This window comes from Phlebotomus papatasi, chromosome 2, assembly GCF_024763615.1.
Source record: "Phlebotomus papatasi isolate M1 chromosome 2, Ppap_2.1, whole genome shotgun sequence".
NCBI lineage: Eukaryota > Metazoa > Arthropoda > Insecta > Diptera > Psychodidae > Phlebotomus > Phlebotomus papatasi.
The window spans coordinates 48,160,698-48,179,729 of record NC_077223.1 but is presented as its reverse complement, the minus strand read 5'-3'; the positions used below and the strand labels follow the sequence as shown (position 1 = coordinate 48,179,729).

Genomic DNA, 19,032 nt, shown 5'->3' with positions numbered 1-19,032 from the left:
AAATATGTTTAATAAAATATTTCTTCCTATAATATCTTAAAGATTTTTAGTGGTGATGGCGAGAGAACTGGATTTCTTGAGTTGTCCACATGTTTAAAAGTAATTCAAATGCATAATTTCTGGGGATAATGGAAAGTTTTATCATCCTATGATGTTCAGGAGAATATTTTTGTAAACGATGCAAGTCGTCCTATGCATCCTTTTAATGGATTTAAGGATATTTAGAGATTTATGAGGAGAATCTGAAATACTTCAGGGAAAATGAGGAGATAGGGATATGGTTTGTTCCAGGAAAATTTTCCTTGAGTCCTCCTCTACACATCCTTGAGTCATCCTTTGACGCCAACATCCCAGGATGTACCATTTTTGAGAGAAAAACAAATTTCATAAAATATTTCTAACCAATTTCTTAAAGATTTTCATCTTAATCTAGCTCAGAAACTAGACGTGATAGACCATAACTTTCTTCGGAGTTATCACTCAGGAGACACCAAGGAATCCGAAAATACCGGTCATTTGAAATCGCACGGAAAAAGTTTTCATTTTGTTGCACAGTGTAATTTTTCTTGTCTACCTAAAATTATTTCTTTGTAATGTTTGTATGTAATCATAAAGTAGAAGGTTGTAGGTATCTAGGATAATTTTGTGCAAATTTCCAAATATCTGCTATATAGTAAATATTTAAGCTATAAAGTGACGAATTTTCTAATGAATGCACAATTTTTTAAGCAAAACCCTTCTGGGAATAGAAAAACCACAATCAGGGGAAACTGGGGTACCACCAAACACTGCGATTTTTCAATCGCATATTCGAGTTCAGATCATAAGACCTATAGGAATTTATAGACACTATGGGGGATGCTTGTCCACTGAAGAAATGGTCGAGATAATCCAAGTAGAAATAATAATTAGTGTTTGGTGGTACCCCGTGTTTGATGGTGCCCCAGTTTCCCCTACTCATATATAACATATTCCATTAGAGTGAAAATTATTTACTGGTATGGTGAGAAAAATGACTTAAATTTTTAGGCTATTTTGTCCCTATAATCCATAAAGATAAAAAATTGTTTATTATTTTCTTTTTTATAGTTGATTTTCGGTCAGAAAAAAAGCATCTCGTTCTTAAAAAGTTAATCTTAGGTTTTTATTTTTATTAAAATGAAATTTTATATTTTACTGAGTAAATTGAATCGTTTTACTGTCCAAATAGTCCAAATAATTTGTTAATCGTGTTAATGAAACCAAAATACCGTATTACTGTTTTTCGGGTTAATAAGTAAAAAGACGGGTAAATTTACATTTCTTGCGGGTCGGGTCGGACACGGGTATTAATTTTTGAATTGCGGGTCGGGCCGGGTCGGATAGCACTAAATTTCAACGGGTCGGGTCGGGTACAGATCAAATTCACTGCGGGTGCGGGTTGGAAAAAACCCTAAAACCCGACCCGTGCAGGTCTCTAGTGTGTACTCTCTTAAAAATGTCTTTCATGTAACAAATGAGAAAATTATTGAATATTTCCCAGAATTGGGAATATCAATAAACCCAATAAACGGATGATTGCATTGCGAAATGGCTGTGTATTGGACACTCACCTCATCGGCGGCTGTGAAGCTAACAAAGCGAGGGAAGGAGCGTGGGCTGCCTCTGGCGCCCGGCGAAGATCCCGCCGAGGAAACGCTAACGACATCCGCTGTATTGATTGGCGTCACGGGTGTCTGGTGGCCAGTTCGCACAGAAATTGGTGGACTGGACACGATAAACGGCCCACTTTCGGGATTCTCGATTGGCAGTGCTGTTCGTGCGGATCTGGTCGACATCCGGCCGATTTGGGAATTCCCAGAAGCTGTAGCGGACATGGGTTGACGGCACTGCTCAGCACTATTGGGTTGTAATTTAGGGATGGAGAGTTTGAGAAGGCGCCTGGCTGCTTGCTTGCGCGCCGGCGAGATTGTGTCCGACGGCGCCTCATAGCCGGCAACCGGTGATCCACTCCCGGACATTCCGGTCAAATATTTATCTCACACGATCACGATCAGTAAATATTGTCCAACTGTGTGATCCTTATTTCCACAAAAGGCACTTTGTTCACTCGGTGAACATCTATCGGAAAGAAAACTTCCCACTTGATCATGTGATCTTCCGGAGAAGAAATCATAGGTGTTGGGGTCTCAAAACTGGCCCCCTCTTGATGAGGATAATGTCGTAAGATTCAACCCAATATGACGATTGACGACTTTCTCCTCAAGACACCCACACGCACAAATCACGTCACACGATCGCGATCGCGACAGACCTGCATATGGCGGACTTTGCACGATCAAATGAATAAATATTTATGAAAGTGAATTTTATTTTTAATCCACCATGTACAACACATTTAACCACATTTTAGACAATTTTAATTGCAAAATTATTTTTTTTTCCACAAAATTCTTCACATAATAATCTTTACTAAAGCTTTACCAGAACACCAATCACGCCAATTTTCACCTTGAAGAAATTTCCACTGTGATCAAGGGGGAGCTCTGAAGCAAAGACAAGAGCGATCTTGGCCTTTTTCTCCACCATATGGACAATGGAAATGCCCCCAAAGAGGGTTTTTTTTGAGGTCAAACAGTTGCAAAGGGAAAAATATGCTGGCAGATATATATACACAAAAGTGAGGCACTCAGCAAAATTGCACCATTTCGCACGACACAATATTTATGCAATAAGTAACAGTGAATAAAAATAATTTGCACTTATGTATGATCGGTACGATCACAGCTGCTGCATCGATCTCCGGCGACTGTCTTTTCCAACTGAGAGAGAGCGACGCGAGCTGAGATGCCGCCGACGAGGGAATTTTAAAATGTTATTCAAGGGGACATAAACTTACACGATCACTAGAAATAATCTTATGATCATTTAAACATGATATTGTGAGAAATTTTCCTACATTTGAGTACCCCTTGGTGTGATCTTTCCAATGTGTGCGCGAGCTCGTTCACCACATGCCAAACAGCCATTCACTTTGGCGATCGCGACATGATCACAGGCACGGGGTTCACAATCACAACTCTGGGCTTCGCGATCATCCCAACAATTCACGTGGTTCACGCATGAGGAATTTTTGGTGGTGTGGCATAAGAATTTCACGATCACAGTCATATTACTGGCCATTGATTGTTTGGGCGAACGCATAAAATGGAAAAATAGAAGCAGAAGCCAAAGACAATGAATAAACAGAATGATCGTGAAAATTGGGACATGTGGGTGGAAATCAACACTTTGGTATTGATCTTGTATTACACTGTGACTTTATGTTAATTCCAACAAATGCCTCTCGTCAACGGATTCATTGTTTTCTTGCTCTACATCTACATTATGCTCTTCAACCTCTTCAACATCTGTAAATTGTCTCGTGACAGCGATTTGTCACATCATAAATTTTCTAAATTTTCCTTAAGATATTTCATTCACATAGGCTGAGCTTTTGGCAAAGTAACAAAGAAGAGAAGTTTCATTTTGTGGCTGAAACAAATTTACCTTACTGAAGAAAGGGGTTTTTTGGCCGTCTTTCAATTTATCAAAAAGGAAAGTTAAGCCGAAAAACTGAAAAAAAAAATCCTGAAAATCTTTATTACATTGATTTGTATTTAAATTTTGACTTTTATTCAGACTAGAATTCCGATTTTGAAATTAATTAAGAAGAATGAAAATGCCTGAATCGATCCCACGAAACTAAAAGATTTACTATCACTTTAATAATAAATTAAAGAGAAATATACCATCTAAGCAAGGGGGAGATATTAGGGTTGGAAGTGGTGTACAGGTGAAAATGAAGTGCTTGGAAGTCTTTGTAAGTGGAAGTGCTCAAATATAAAGTTTTTTTTTGTCTAATTACGTTTTTTTTTCAGACTACGTTACTTTTACAGTAGAGTCTCGTTATAGTCCATATTTGGTTTCAGATTTGACACTTGGGTCGCACTATAGTCCATGTAATTTTTTAAAATTCTCAACGACTTTTAGTATTGAAATTGCTCGACGGCTTCCACTTTCTTTGCGATTGTGGTACTTGTCCTTGCTCTCTTCATTATGGATCACAATTATCACAACTACTTAATAAAGTTTGCCAAAAATATTAAAATAATTATGCTTGTTGCGTACAAAAAACATAACCTAACATAAAATCAGTGTTTTGAAATCAACGGTCGATAAATTGTGGACTATAGAGCGATGGCCTATAGCGAGACTCTACTGTAATTAAGATTTTTACTTCGGGCGGCAAACTGAAAAGGTTTGTTGAAGTTTTTAAAACTGTGTTAATTAAAAAATTAATACTTAGTAATTCTAATTTCACATCAGTGCACCTTTTTATTTATGTCGACAATAAAAATGGAAAATATATTATTCTTTGCGAACAAGTACGTTTTGTTCCATTTATTCCTCGGATAGGCACATTTGTGTTCGTAAAAATTGCGCTCAGCGCTCTCAGGTCATCTTCATGGCCATTATTGGATATTTTTGTTGTGAAAGATCTATTTACAAGTGAAAATTTCATTAGGATTGACAATTTTAAAAGTTTTTTCATGTGAATATACAGTACAAAGTATAAAGGTGACGAAAAAGCTTCACTGGAGCCTTATGGAGTGATTTTGATGCCAAAAAAGCAGAAAAATCCTCATCAAAAGCGTCTGTTGATCCGTGGCTCACCCCCTTCCTAACTGTGGAACACTCTGCATCCTTGTATTTAAATTTAAACTGATATATTAGTAATTTCCGTGAATAACAAAAGTGTAAATACACGGAAATAGTTAATTGGATCACTAATGTATGAAATGGAATATAAAAAACTACCAAATATTGTTTTGGGGCTCATACTTTCAGCTAAATATGGAGCATGTTTCTTAACATTCCGATCCGTGGTACACTTTCCTTACGCTGCAGTGAAGAACCTTTTCTGGAATTATTGTCGACAGGTGATGAGAAATTGATCTAATATAACAATAGCGAAAAAGATTAAAAAAAACCTAGGACTACAAAATAGCCCAGCTTGTTGCAAAAAATGATTAGAAAATCATCAAAAACCGTTCCTTTTAATTTGAAAGAATTTTGACACCAGAGTTAGAATCAAACTTAATAAAAAGTGAAGATACGTGTGAAGTGCTGAATTAGTTGTTGCACTCGTACTTTTAGAATCTTGCAGATTTTTCAGTACAGTTTCAATAATATTACAAACGAGATTACGTTTTTAAGAAACTCTATTTTCTAAAAGTAGCTTCAATAGTCTCTTAGGAAATTTCAAAATATGTTGATACCCCTTTATCTGGCGGTAGAAAATCAAAATATAAGAAAAATTTTAAAAATATGTGTAAAAATTAATTTCTTGAGATTTTTAAAGAGTTTACGTAATTAGATTGGTCATCATATTAAATAAATTACTTATTTCTAAGTATGAGAAGTGCATGAAGTGCAAGAAGTGCTGGAAGTATTGCCACATTTTCGAGAGTATTGCGAAGTTTTGGAAGTACGAAGGCCTCTTCCATACAAATCGTGGAAGTGCCTGGAAGTGGTGTACACATTTGCACACAAATATCTCTCCCTTGCATCTAGGTTAATCCTACCTACAGAGGTTTGGTTTCTTTAAACTTCTGGAGCCTCTCAAAGAATTCAAAATTCTCTAAAACTTGCAATTAGGCAAATTCGGTATCATAGAATTAAAAATTAAATGCTTTGGATTGCCGGTTCCTGACTCTTGTGCACACAGTGTGACAGTTTCTGATGATAAGAGTGAGCTGTAATTTCAAGTGTAATTACCGAGAGAGGTGTAATTTCTCAATTTTTTTTAACTTTTTTTTAACACACCCGAAGAGCAGTTTTCACAGCTTATCTTTGCTTGAAACGATTTCTGCGAAATAGGATTGTCCGCCTGATTCATCTATCCGTTACTAGAGCTTCAGGCGAAAGTTTTTAAGTTAGTGACAACAAAACTTCGGGGGACCCTCCCATTAGTTTTTCAATTTTTTTCACTCCTCCCCTTCACCCTCATTCATATTACCGGTTTCCTAATTAAGACTTAAAAATGAGACTATTCCTCAATCAATAAACATCATGCTTATGCTCGTTGAAAAGGTCTTGAATTCTCTGATAAGTATGAACTAGTTTCAATCATTTATAGACCGATAAGGTAATATTTATCCAAAATTCAATTGTAACACTCTTCTAGGTTTTTGGGCGATCTTTTGAGGGATTTAGAAATCCCTCAAAAAGAAAAAAATGTTTTGCAAAATCCTCATGCTCGTGAATATAGGAGATTCACAGAACTTTATTAAGGTAAATGATCGGAAAATTATTTTAAGGTACAGAATCTTAGTTTAATTTTTTTCTCAAAGCTTCAAAAATTCAAAAATTCATTCAAATAAATAAATTCAATAATAAGGATCAATAATAATTCACTCACAGATTGACAATTCATAATTAAGGAAGTATTCTTATCTGCAATGCATACATTTTTATAGATTTATTTAAAAAAAAATGTATAGTGCCTAAAATTGAGAAAAAGTACAACAAATGTGATTTCAGAAAGGAAAATTACGTTTTTGGGATGGATTCTCTTCATCAAATGTTTCGAATTCGGAGGAAAAATCACGTACAGGCGGTGTTTAAAAATGGTTTACCTGCAGACAGAAATTAATGTATCGATAGAGAACCAACATCATCCGGTTTGCAGCACCGGATGAATGTCCTCTTTGTTTCCTTGTCACTTTGGAATACACTTTTTACACTCAAATCACAATTTATTCACTCTCTCTAAATGAACTTGTCTTTTTCACTGCTCTATACATACTATTTTTTCATGACAATTTTTATTTTTTAAGTTACTATAATTGCTACAATTCAAATGTATTTTAAAAATATTACTAAAACTGCAACAGGTGGGAAAATGTGATGCTTCTTTTACTCTAATATGATAAAAAATGTAATAAAAGATTTCAGGACCGCAGCATATGCTCCAAACCAATTTCATGTTTTTTTGATCAAAAGCATTGGACTTAGTTTATAATTTTCCATGAGAATCGTATTTTTATCGATTCTATAATAGTCAAAAAACGAACTTGTTTTTATGAAATAAAAAATATTTTTCTTTGGGTATTTTGAGTCCAAAAGCAGACGAAAGAATTCATGTACCCTTTCGATCAGCTCTAAGTATTAGAAATTGTAAAGGATTTTAGAATATTTATTTCTGCTTCGATATTGTTGTGAAGTTTGGTACTTTAAGAGTAAAGGTCTTTATCAAATTATGCAAATTAGCATTTAAAGACCGATTTAAAGATTTAAGACTTAAAAATTTATATCAGAATCCAGCGAATGTTCACTTACATACGTTTTATAACTAAATTATGACGAGAAAAAAGTTTTTAAAGGAGATTAAATATGAGCTACTATCTCTTAAAATACTGAAAACAAAGCATAATACCAACCTTCAATCCTTTAAGGATGATTGGATCACCAATGACCGAAAAATGAACTTCTACGGTCATCTAAAATTGCTTTGCTATAAAAAAAATACATAAAATTTTATTTTTTCTGAATCCTGACTCCCAATTTTTGACCCTCTCGTGCTTAAAAGATTTAGCAAGGGCTTAGTTGCTTAGATAAAGAAGTCTAGAAAACAACACGTTTTCTTCTGTATATTTGTTCGACAAAAGAAAAAAAATAATACAAGTTCTTAAGCATATAAAAGTGTAACATTTAAGACTATATTTTCTAAAATTTTCAATTAAAAAAATTAAATATTCAGCCTATAGGAAATGATTCTCGAAGCTTTTTTTAAGAAACTTAATTTGCGGTAGTCACAATTGCTTAGTTAAACTCAGTTAAACTCGTAATTGAACAAAGCACAGTGGGACCTCGATAGAGTCAACCCCCGATAGAGTCAATCTCTAATAGAGACAACAGCTATTTTTTTACTCTGCACACAAAAAAATGGAAAATTCTTAAAGAGAAACACCCAGGAATTTAATTTCAAATCCCATCCAATGAATGCCAATGCCCTAATTCTAAATCCTTGATCATTTAGTTTTAGTTGCAATTTGCAAATCCGTAGACATTTTTCATTTTCCAGCTAATGCTGAACTTAAGTTCCCGATCTCTTAACTTGAAAGAGCTAGGGATTCTAGCCCATTTCTTTCGCTCAGAGCTTCTAAACTTAAACGCCTCGGGGATTCACGTCCAATTTAAGTTCCCAGGATCTTATATATTGCTAAATTTAGAGTCAAAATTTTTCTGTGTGTACGGATTCCGATAGAGTCAACTTGGACCCAAATTGACTCCGACAGTCAACTTTTCCATTATTATTGAACTAATAAGTGTAAAATCGACCATTTTAGTTCTTTAATTTAAAAATGTTTAAAAACTACACAATAATTTGGTAATTTATTGTCACGTGATTGAAAATCACCACTATTATATAGTTGAAAAATTTTCAACAACGTTGTTTAATTTGAAAATGTGTAAAATTTTAACACTATAATAGTGTGAAATCGGATAAATTAATTATTTAATTGCGATCTGTGTAAAAATTTCTCAGTGTTATAATCATAAACATTTTTCAACAATGTTTCGTGTTTTAAAACTGTTTGACAAGTTCTAAAAATTATCACTATTATAATATGATTACAGTTTTTCAAATTATTATAGTGTGAAAAAATACACAACTTTATGGTATTTATCAATGGATTTATCTTTATGGAACATCAAATATTTATATGCATAATAAGTATATCGTGAAGATCTGAGCATCAAATGTAATCATTTCGCATTAGGGGGGATTCCGAGTACATGAAAAACGGTAAAATCCAATAAAAATGTCTAAAAAGGTAAAAAAAATAAAAATCTTCGAAATGAAAAGAAAATTCAACAATAAACAGAATTCAACAATTTTTGAGTTTACACATAAAAATTCAACAATTTTTAAATTCAACAATTCCATATTCAACATCTTGAAATTCAACAACTTTAAATTAAACAATTTTAAATTAAACACTTTTTCCAAATTTAACACTACAATAGTGGTGTGAAAGATTACACACTATAATAGTGTTATTTTTTTTACTGTGAGTAAGTACTTTTAAGGTAGCATCTAAGTTATAAGTTCGAGCACCTCGCAAAGCCTGGGACGCTCTGCCATTCCTTTTTTTTTTCAAAAATCCTTCGTCCAAGTACAAGTTTAAATCATCTGGTAAAAGGAAATATTTAGGTTTTCGACTATCGATTTTTCTCATTTGGCTTAAAATTTACTTTGAGCAAAGTGCCTATTTTTCAATGAAAGTGGGAGTTACATCGCCATATTCTCTGAAATATTTATAAGACTGCTCCTGTCCCACAGGGAAAAATATTTCGTAAAATTGTTCGTAAATGTTTGTGAATTCTTATTGGGAACTTACGAAATGCTCGTAAATCGTACAACCTACAAAGAAGTTCGTAAAAGTTTGTACTTTTTTCACAAACATTTGTTCGTAAAATGATCATTTGACGAATATTTTTTTGTACTTTTACAAACATTTGTTCGTAAATACACAAAAAAATCGTAACATTTTGTCATTTGTTCGTATTTGTTCGTAAAATGTTTGTCAGGTAAATAAAAAATTACGAACAAATGACAAAATATTGCGAACATTTTTTGTGTGTTTACGAACAAATTTTCGTGAAAAAAGTAAACTATTACGAACTTATTTCTGGGTTATAAGATTTAGGTAGGGTAAGTGTGCCAAATTTCGGCATAGTTGCATATAACCACCGAAGTCCTAAGTTTTAAATGCAATATTTTTAATTCATATTGATATTTGTTGTTGCTTCCTTTTCGGGAGGGTTGTGTGGAACCTTGAAAACTAGTTTATCATCTTTGATTTCTTTAAATCACTTCCTAAAATATTGAAAAAATAATAAAAATATGGGCACTGCTTTGGGAAGTATTCCGGCCACTTTGGGTGAAATTCCAGCCACATTTTTTCTGTCCACCTTTTGTAACGCAACGTGTAGAAAATTTCAAAACGTCAAACGGAACGAGTTTAATATTTAGTTTAATACGTTTATATGACCCACAAGCCCTGAGATCTTCAGTGTAATTTGCCCTGAAGACCTGAAGAGTAGCATCTCAAATTTACGCACAGATTCCTGTAGCAATTTGCCCTTCCTGAACTCTTCCAAGGCCTTTTCCACATCATCTTTTTCATAGAAGCGTTGGTTTTTTTTCTCTGAACATTGCAGAACTCATAAATTGAAAAAAGAACACAAAATAGGCAACAGTACCTCACCGGAGAGACGCTTACAAAGTATACACTTTCTTACGCGAAATACAGGATCCAGCTGAAAAATTTCATCCGAAATTTAAAGATTGATTCACTATTAGCATAAACAGAAACAAACTTCGATGAAAACTAATCAATTTTCATTTAAAACACCGAAGAAGGAACCTCTTGCACTTCATCACAAATCGCAAGACTGCTAGAAACATAATCGATCTGTCACATTTTTTGTAAGGCTCTTTCTACACTGAGTTTTTACAACGCAATTTAAATTCAAATTACACCTAAAATTTAACGGTCTTTGTGTTAATACATCCTAAAATTAATAAGTATTTAAAAGCAAAATGAATTCATTGACTATTCGAAAATAACATACATAATTATGATTAATTTATTTCCATGGCCGAAAATACACTCAAAGTGGCCGAAATTAGAAGCTGGCCGAAATTTGGCACACTTCCCCTACGAGAATTTCGTAAGTCCCCCATAGGAATTCACAAACATTTATGAACAATTTTACAAAATATTTTTTTTCTGTAGGGTAAGTGTGCCAAATTTCGGCATAGTTGCATGCAAGCGCCAAAGTCTCAAGTTTGAAATGTAATATTTTAAATACAAATACCAATTGATTTTTTTTATTCTTCTTTTGTAAGAGTGTTGCTTAGAACCTTGTAGACAGTTTATCGTCTTTATTTACTTTAAAATCATTCTTAATACATTTTAAAATGAATAAAATTATATACAGTAGACTCTCGCTTATCCGTGGACTCTTTTCCCGGGTGACATAAAAAAAAATCCGTGAGGCAGTTGAATTTTCAAAATTTTGATGACACATTGTTCCCGTTTTGGGTTTTTTTTTTGTTAAGCAAATGTGCTCTATCTACTGTAATTCTTACTCACTGTAACTTTTATGGACAGTACGCATGTTTAGAGAGACTGTCGGATTCAGTCAGGTCAGGATTCACTCCATAAATTTTCAATGTAAACAAAAATATCGTTGAATTTCAAACAATTTAATGGGTATCACTCTCAAAATCCGTATTACATTTTGGTCCCGCTCTCACGGATAAGCGAGAGTCTACTGTACATAGCTTTGGTGCCCTATTTCGGCCACCTTCATTCTCATAGTTCCTTGCCCATCGAGAATTCTTCCAATATCTTTTTCATGCCATATCGTTTGTCGAAGCTACATTATTTGTTATTCTTTTGCATTGTATAATCTCTAGAGTACGTGAAATCTAAAAGTTCATGGAAATTCGAGGAACAAAAAAAGTGGCCGAAATTGCAAGCTGGCCGGAATTTGGCACACTTACCCTATACAATTTAGAAGCACTTTTATAAAATGGGTACAAAATTGTAATTGAGGGTATTCAGACACCGAGTTCGAGCACATCGCGAATTTTTCATTCACCCTGGCTTTTTTTCACTTGTCAGACTCCTTGGTGTTTTTAAAGAGTTTAATAGAAGATGACAAATTCATCTTTTATTAACAAAGTGCATCATACTGACCTGCAATCTTTTCGTAATCAGAAGGTTTGATGTTCCCGACAAATTCCATTTAAATGACCTTGTTGTCTTTCCTTCGGAGGCGCTTGGGAGAATTCTTCAAGGAATTCTTGATCATTTTTCTGTATTTATTATCCATTTAGAATTTCCTGCATTTCCCGATAATGTTCTTTTTGTATCGGGGTCATTTTGTACGCGGATTTCTGAAGAAATTTAGGAAGTCGCCCAATTTTAAAGTCCCTGAAGATTAACCAATTAATAGTTAGCAATTGTATTGTTCATCAGACCGTGACAGATAGAAAATCTTTCACGGGTTAATCAGCGGAAAATATAACATTCCAGGCGTTGAGAGAATCATAGAGAAGTAATCACGGGACTTATCAAGAAGGAATGCTGTTGCAAAAATAAATAAATAAATCACCACATGTGTTGTTCTCCTACAATTATTATTTTTTACTTTTTTTCTTGCTTGTGTTTTCAAATTCTAATTGCTAATTATACAATTTTTCACTTTTTTTTCAAATTCTATGTTTATAAGGTAAATATATATTTTATGCTATTTACAGACTTTTATATATTCATTTTATCTCCATCTCACAATAATTACTTGTGCTTCTTTCCATTGATTTTACATGAAGTTTCTAATAATAATATTCTTTTTTTTTTATTACTTGAAAAATTTTATCGTTCACTTTGAAAATTCTACAAATTTGTGAAATTCGTGTGGTTTTATTTTTATTTTTTCATTCATCGGTATTTGGAAAACATCGAGAAAAGGCTTTTGGTATTTGATGCTTGATCTTTATTTTAATATTTTACTTTTTTTTTGGTGCAAGAACAGATTGGAATTTTGAATTCTTTTTTTTTGGAAAAAGAGGAAGTGTTGAAACCGAATAATTTCATGGAGGGGATAATAAAGTCTCTTTCAGCTTTATCAATGCCGGGAAACATCATTCTACATTTATAATAAGTGTTTTATGTTTGGAAATTGTGTTTCTTTTACAAATTGTTCATGAGGATTACAAACACACACAGTTACATGAAAAGTTTTACTTTAAGTTATTAAGATGCATCAGTGAGTTCTTTTTTTCTTCATTCTAATTTGCAATATAAATGATGATGTTGATTGTGTTGAATGAGATTTTTTCTTTTAGACAAGTTTCCTCTATTAATACGTTATCACACACGAAAAACTATACATGGAGGACAATTTCTTTCATTTTTTTTCTTTAAGTGTCTAAGATTGAAATATTAATGTTTTCTCAGCACAATTATGCAATACATAATATTTTTCTTCTTTTCTTTCACATGGTTTTCCATCATTACCTCAAAATTTATCTTATTTGCCTCTTTAATATTATGTTTTTTTTTCTTTTCCTATTTAGCCATGTATTAACAATTAAATGCTTCATCTGGATTAAGAAATTCAATAATGAATCTTATATTTACAGTTTTAAATCGTGATTGTTTGAATTAAGAGTGAATGTCTCATCAATAAATTGCCTGACTCTAGGCGATTTCTTCTTCTACACTTCATTCACGAATGTCAATAACACCTCAATTTCACTACGTTTTAAGCGTAAATTAGAGAAAAAAAAATTATTACGTAAAATCTACGTGAAGAGAAATCAAAATCTCCACTAAAATAAAGAATATGTTGTTTTTTTTCTATGTGCAATATTTTATTATTCTCCCTTAAACATTATTTCTAGTGTTAAACATAGCTACAATTTTTTTCTCTCTTCTCTTTTTCTGACTTGATACAAAAATATATATTGGGAGGGGAAAAATTACAGAGAAGACACAGCAAATTAAATGAGAAAATGCCCTTTTTTTCAGCATTCTTTGTATTTAATTTTTATTTTTCCATAATTTTTTCCTTACTCGCCAACATCTACGAAATTCCCAATCTATTGGTCACAAAAATAGATGTCTCTCTATCATTTCACTGTGTTTCTACCATTCCAATCAAAATTAAAAAATTGCATTACAAAATATCGAGAAATAGAGGGTGATGAATATCTTTTGTCAAATCTTCGCAAAGAGAATAATAAAAAGAGATACGAAATCAAATTGAGAAATATTTACACGCATATTTGGTTCACACAAGACAAAAAAAAATTACCAAGCTAGCTCACGGTAATGTTTAAAGTAAAATCCTATCTACAAACTTTTGCTTCTCGTGGATAACCCCTATTCTGTTCTCACTATAAACTGACCCCTCATTAATACTGTTTCTCCAAACTCTATATGGAAAACGGTCATCTAATATGTATCTGTTTTCCCCTGTAAAATCCCCTTTCAATACAAATTATCTATTAAGTTGTCACCCCGTCCCGACACACTGGCTTCAAAAATCACCACAAAGGAAGAAAATTTTGGCGGAAAATTCACACAATCTAATTCAATAGAGAGAAGTAGGGCTGTTTTGAATTGGGGCAGCTTTAAAATTCGGCTTTTTTCCAATAAGTATGATAACTAACAATTACAGAATGCATAAATTCGGAAAACAATTTTTTCTTAAATTTTCAAAAAACTTGTTCAAACTTTGTGGGTACTCTCGTCCCCAGACATCTAGAGGTCAAATGTAAGGTTATACTGCCAATGCCCGCCATTTGCTTTTTGACACCAACCTTGTAAGAAAATTCCAAGCGGAAGCGAAATTTTTGCCAATATGGCCGATAACTTTGACATTTGGCAGCAAGGGAGATTGCTTTCAGGGAAGTTTGTCCTATTCTTCCGGATTTTGGTGAATTCTGATTGTCCAGGAAGTGTTTTTTTGGCTCTTGAGAAAGCTTAATGTGTCTACAATAACATCGTGTTGAGAGAAATGTGTGTTAAAGTATTATTGTGTGAAATATTTTGAGGAATCTGTTGGCAAGCAGGAATTTGGTATCTTCTTGACCACTTCCTGGACATCCCACAAAATACTGGTCAATAATTCTTCTTTTTTAAGTGATCAACATTGTAAAGGAGTCATTTGACAGGCAAAAATGATTCACAAAATTGATATTATTGGCTTTTGGAAAATTGAAGTTTGTCTCCTTTTCGTTCTTTTGGGGACGAGAGTACCCTTGAGTTTTCCAATTTCCCAGACGAGGAAAAAATTCTTTCTCTACAAAAGTATCATATTTGACCACTAAGAGTTACAATAAAGGGAGTTTTACTGAAATTCGTTCGCTGGATATGTTGTGGTCCGGAAAGAGTTAAAAATAGGAGAAAAAACCGAATTTTAAAGATACCCCAATTCAAAGGTGCCCCACTTCCCCCTACTTAATTTATTTTTCTCTTAATAATCTCGATTGGTAGTATATTCAACCTATAAAAAGACGCCCACAAAGGAAGCAGTACCTCTTGAAATCTATTATAAAAACTGTTACCACCTCCATTACTTACGGTTACAAAAGGCCCCACCCTTCAAAAATAAACTGCAATACGAGTTAAGCCCATAATAAATATATCGCTCCTTGGAAATTACAAGGGGCCAACTCACTTTTTGGTGATTTTAAGGTTTTAATGCCCTCAGACAGAGAATTTAATAAAATTTCAGATGATATGAATCATTAAATTTCGTAATTAGAAAAGTTTTTCAAAACTTTAATCTTTTTGAACAGTTGCATAATTTTGTTTGAAGTCAAGGGGCACAAAATAGATTTATCGTTCAATTTTTTGTGAAACAAGGGACCAACTCAAGCAAGTTGATCCCGTGTCATTCTAATTTCATGAAAATTTGCGCATCATTTAGAATGACAAAGAGCTAACTCATAAAAAAACATATTATGAAAGGTAAAATTATGTATGTTTCGATGTTTATAATAATGCTCATACAAATAGAAAAGAATTAAATTGTTTTTATTAACATACTTAATTGAGATAATTATTTATACAAAATTGAATCTTTCATGCTGTCTCCTGAAAAATGGCTCAGATTGACTTGGCCCCTTGTAATTTCCAAGGAGCGATATGTATATGATATAATGATATCAAATAGCTAAATATAAAAAGTCAACTTTCTATATAGCTGGTCCTGCCATCTAAAGGTATGTTTGTCTTAAAAAGCCAGAAAATATTATTTTTCTGACCCCCAATTTTCGACCCTCTCGTCCTTAAAGAGTTAACAACATCGTCACCTCAAAATGAAACTGTTCCTACTACATTTTCTTTGCGTCCGCAATCGTAAACGACGCTTCATAATGCGTCTTTAGCAACAAATGCTGATACAAAGCAAATGCACTTAGAACAGTTTCAATCAATTAAATGTTGTGATAGAGATATTATTAATTTACATTAGATGAGGCCTTTGGTTTTCTCCATTTTCTCTTATCAAAATTAATGGAGATGGATGACCCATATTTCTTCAAAATTATCTCAATTTTACTTCATCAGGGGTCTTCGAAAAGAAACCTGATGGAGTCAAATTTGAGGGCTAATTTTCTAAGAAAAGAAATCTAGGTAAATTTTACCAAGTTTTATTATTCTAATAGTTTTTAAGTACTTCATACCAATCCTCCTGATTCAATAAACAATTTTTTTCTGATTTTTAAATGTTAGAGAATATCAATTGAAAAGAATGTGGTAACACTATTTCCAAATTACTTTAGTACTGTTTCTTCTGAAGCATCTGAAGATATTTTTCGATCCATGTAAAGTAAGGGCCTTGACACACCTGAGGATTAGCCGAGAGACGGCTTAGAGTAATTATAGTAGAAATAATGGTCAAACTACGTTTCCATAATTTTCCACTAAGTCATCTCTCAGTTTAAGTCGTAAGTGTGTCTAGGTCATAACGGTAGCAGTAGCGGAATTTTGTAATTTTTGTGGAATTATCACAAGTGAGTTCGAAACCTGACAATGCCAATCGAGCTTTTTTCATATCACATGAGTTCGAAAATGCAATTTATTAATTTTTTAAAGAAATCTCTTAATGACATCACGGAAATATAAACCATATTGGTTGATTTATTTAATAAAATTTATTTTTCTTGAATTGCCAGAAACCAAATATGTGACTTCTGACAATGTCACAGCTACAGAATCACATTTTCGAAGAAGTTCTCCTGAGATTCGAACGCAATTTGTCATATGGCATTGCCAGAGAGTTACAAAATTCCCCTACAAGACAGGGATCGAAGTAGTTATACGTTTGGGGTTGGCTTCATTTCCAGATCATTTCCCCGAAATAAATGATTTTTTGAAAATTATTCTCATTATATGTATTAAATATTTTCTGTATGCTAACGTAATTTTCTTAATTTCAGTAAACATGTAAAAATTCAGATATAGCAAATATAAATGGTTGGAACACCAATAGATCAAATTAGCCCCTCGGGCTCAAAAAGTTAGACAAATTATAGAACGTTGTTCTTCACCCACCTGTCCGTGGTAGGGGAAAGTGCTCATGCTTTGCACGGTTACACACTGAGAGAAATCTGAAAAAGTTAAAATAACATTCCGAAAATGTTAATTTTACCCTGAAGTATTGATCCGAAATCGGTGTAAATATTACCCTTTTTAGGTGTATTGAGGGTTAAAGTTACCCTTTTTCATGTTAATTTTACCTCTAAAAAGGTGTAAAATTAACATTATAAAATGTTGATATATTTTTACACCTAAAAAGTATTAAAGTTATGAGGGAAACAAAGTTAAAATCAGCCTTTTTCTTCTCAGTGCACGCTTCATAATGACTACATTTTTCCTATGTTTTTCAATAAATGTAACTCATCGCACCCATAGAACTAGAAAAAAAGAGTTCTGTTTTTAAAAAATTAAAAAATTGTTGGAAGAAATTATTGTTATCTGTTTGTTAGACGTAAAATTTTGACAAAATTCTGGAAATTCCCAATTTAGACTCGACCACTGATGAAGGCTTGGAGACCAAGACGAAAACTCCGGAAAGAGTTGATGTTTTCCTAGAGTAACTCCAAATCCCCCGACGAACTCCGGTTTCCACATACCAGTAGAGTCTCCTAAATTCGAACGATCGGGGGGTATTTTTGACATTTCTCACCTCCCAAATTCGAACGATTTTTTCAAAACTAACGAAATTTGTGTAAGATTAAATTGTACTTTGAATCAAATTCTCGCACTTTCTCGCAAGTTTTAGTGGTAACATTCTTCCTTTTCATTTTATACCATCATAATGTATGTAAACATTCAGGAAGAAGCACATAAATATGATTTTCATTCATCCAGAATACGAACTTTTTAACATAACCTCACAATTGACATTTTGAATTCAAACGGCGTTCGAATTTGAGAGACTCTACTGTATTCTATTTATCTATTGTAGAGCTTAAATTTCCCGCCTTATAGCAATAAATGCTCTGCTGAGGCAAGCCTAAATATTCGAGACGCAAGGCTCCGTTCAGTAATAACCTTTCGAAGGGCCAAAGCCATTCCAAAGCCAAGCCAAACCTATTCGAAAATCTACCGGAAGCCTAAAGTGCAAGTTCATATACCCGCCGCTTAAGCGCTGATTGTTCTGCCATTTCGAATTTCGATATTCTTGACACTTCAATAATCAACAATGTCAACAACAATGTGCAAACGTTTGCTGCAAAATGTAATTTTTTCTATAGTTTTGCGGAATGTCAGATAAATGTCCTTTTTTCGTGAATTTGCTCACTTTTGTGTAATTCGCAGATTTAAACTTTCGAACTTCCAACGGGTTTTTAAGTAAGTTCTCTGTGAAATACCCTCGAATCGGTAAGGGAAAAACCTCAACCGGAGAGAGCTCTCAAATCGGGAAGGTTTTGACTGAACGAGAGGATTACGGAGAGCTCGCAACAGTCTGGAGCCCACACCAGTCGATTGCATAAGCAGGTCACCTCCTAAGTATATTAGATTTAAGAGTAGATATTGCTTGCCCCTTATTACTATGTCGGTTTTTTCACAATGATTAGTCATTATGAAGCTTTGGACCGTGTAAAGCATGGGCACTTTCCCCTACTTTTCCCTTATGGCATCTATACACTATGAGAAATTTCTTTAAAAATGCATTTTTAAAGAAAATTTCCCCTATTCTTGTAGGCAGAAACGTCAGAATTTTTTAAAAAAGGTAATTTTTTCGAAAATTGCTTCTAGTGTGTAGACAGCATTATACCCATTGTAAGAAATTTTCTTCAAAAATAAAGCATTTTGACGCAATTTCCGCGCAGATGTACAAGTGATTTACTTCAAAATGCTCCATTTTGATGAAAATTTCGCACTGTAGAGATCTTTAACCGGAACTTTTGAA

The 19,032-nt window shown here is 33.4% G+C and overlaps 1 protein-coding gene across 1 annotated transcript in view; it reads right to left on the bottom strand.

The window, feature by feature from the left end:
- LOC129801414 (NAD(+) hydrolase sarm1) overlaps nt 1-2,803 on the bottom strand; it is a 61,303-nt gene extending 58,500 nt beyond the window's left edge. The window contains exon 1 of the mRNA XM_055846393.1: nt 1,593-2,803. Within this exon, the coding sequence (XP_055702368.1) occupies nt 1,593-2,000 (408 nt within the window). The 5' untranslated portion in view covers nt 2,001-2,803. The remainder of the gene's footprint in view (nt 1-1,592) is intronic.
- Nucleotides 2,804-19,032: the final 16,229 nt, after the last annotated feature.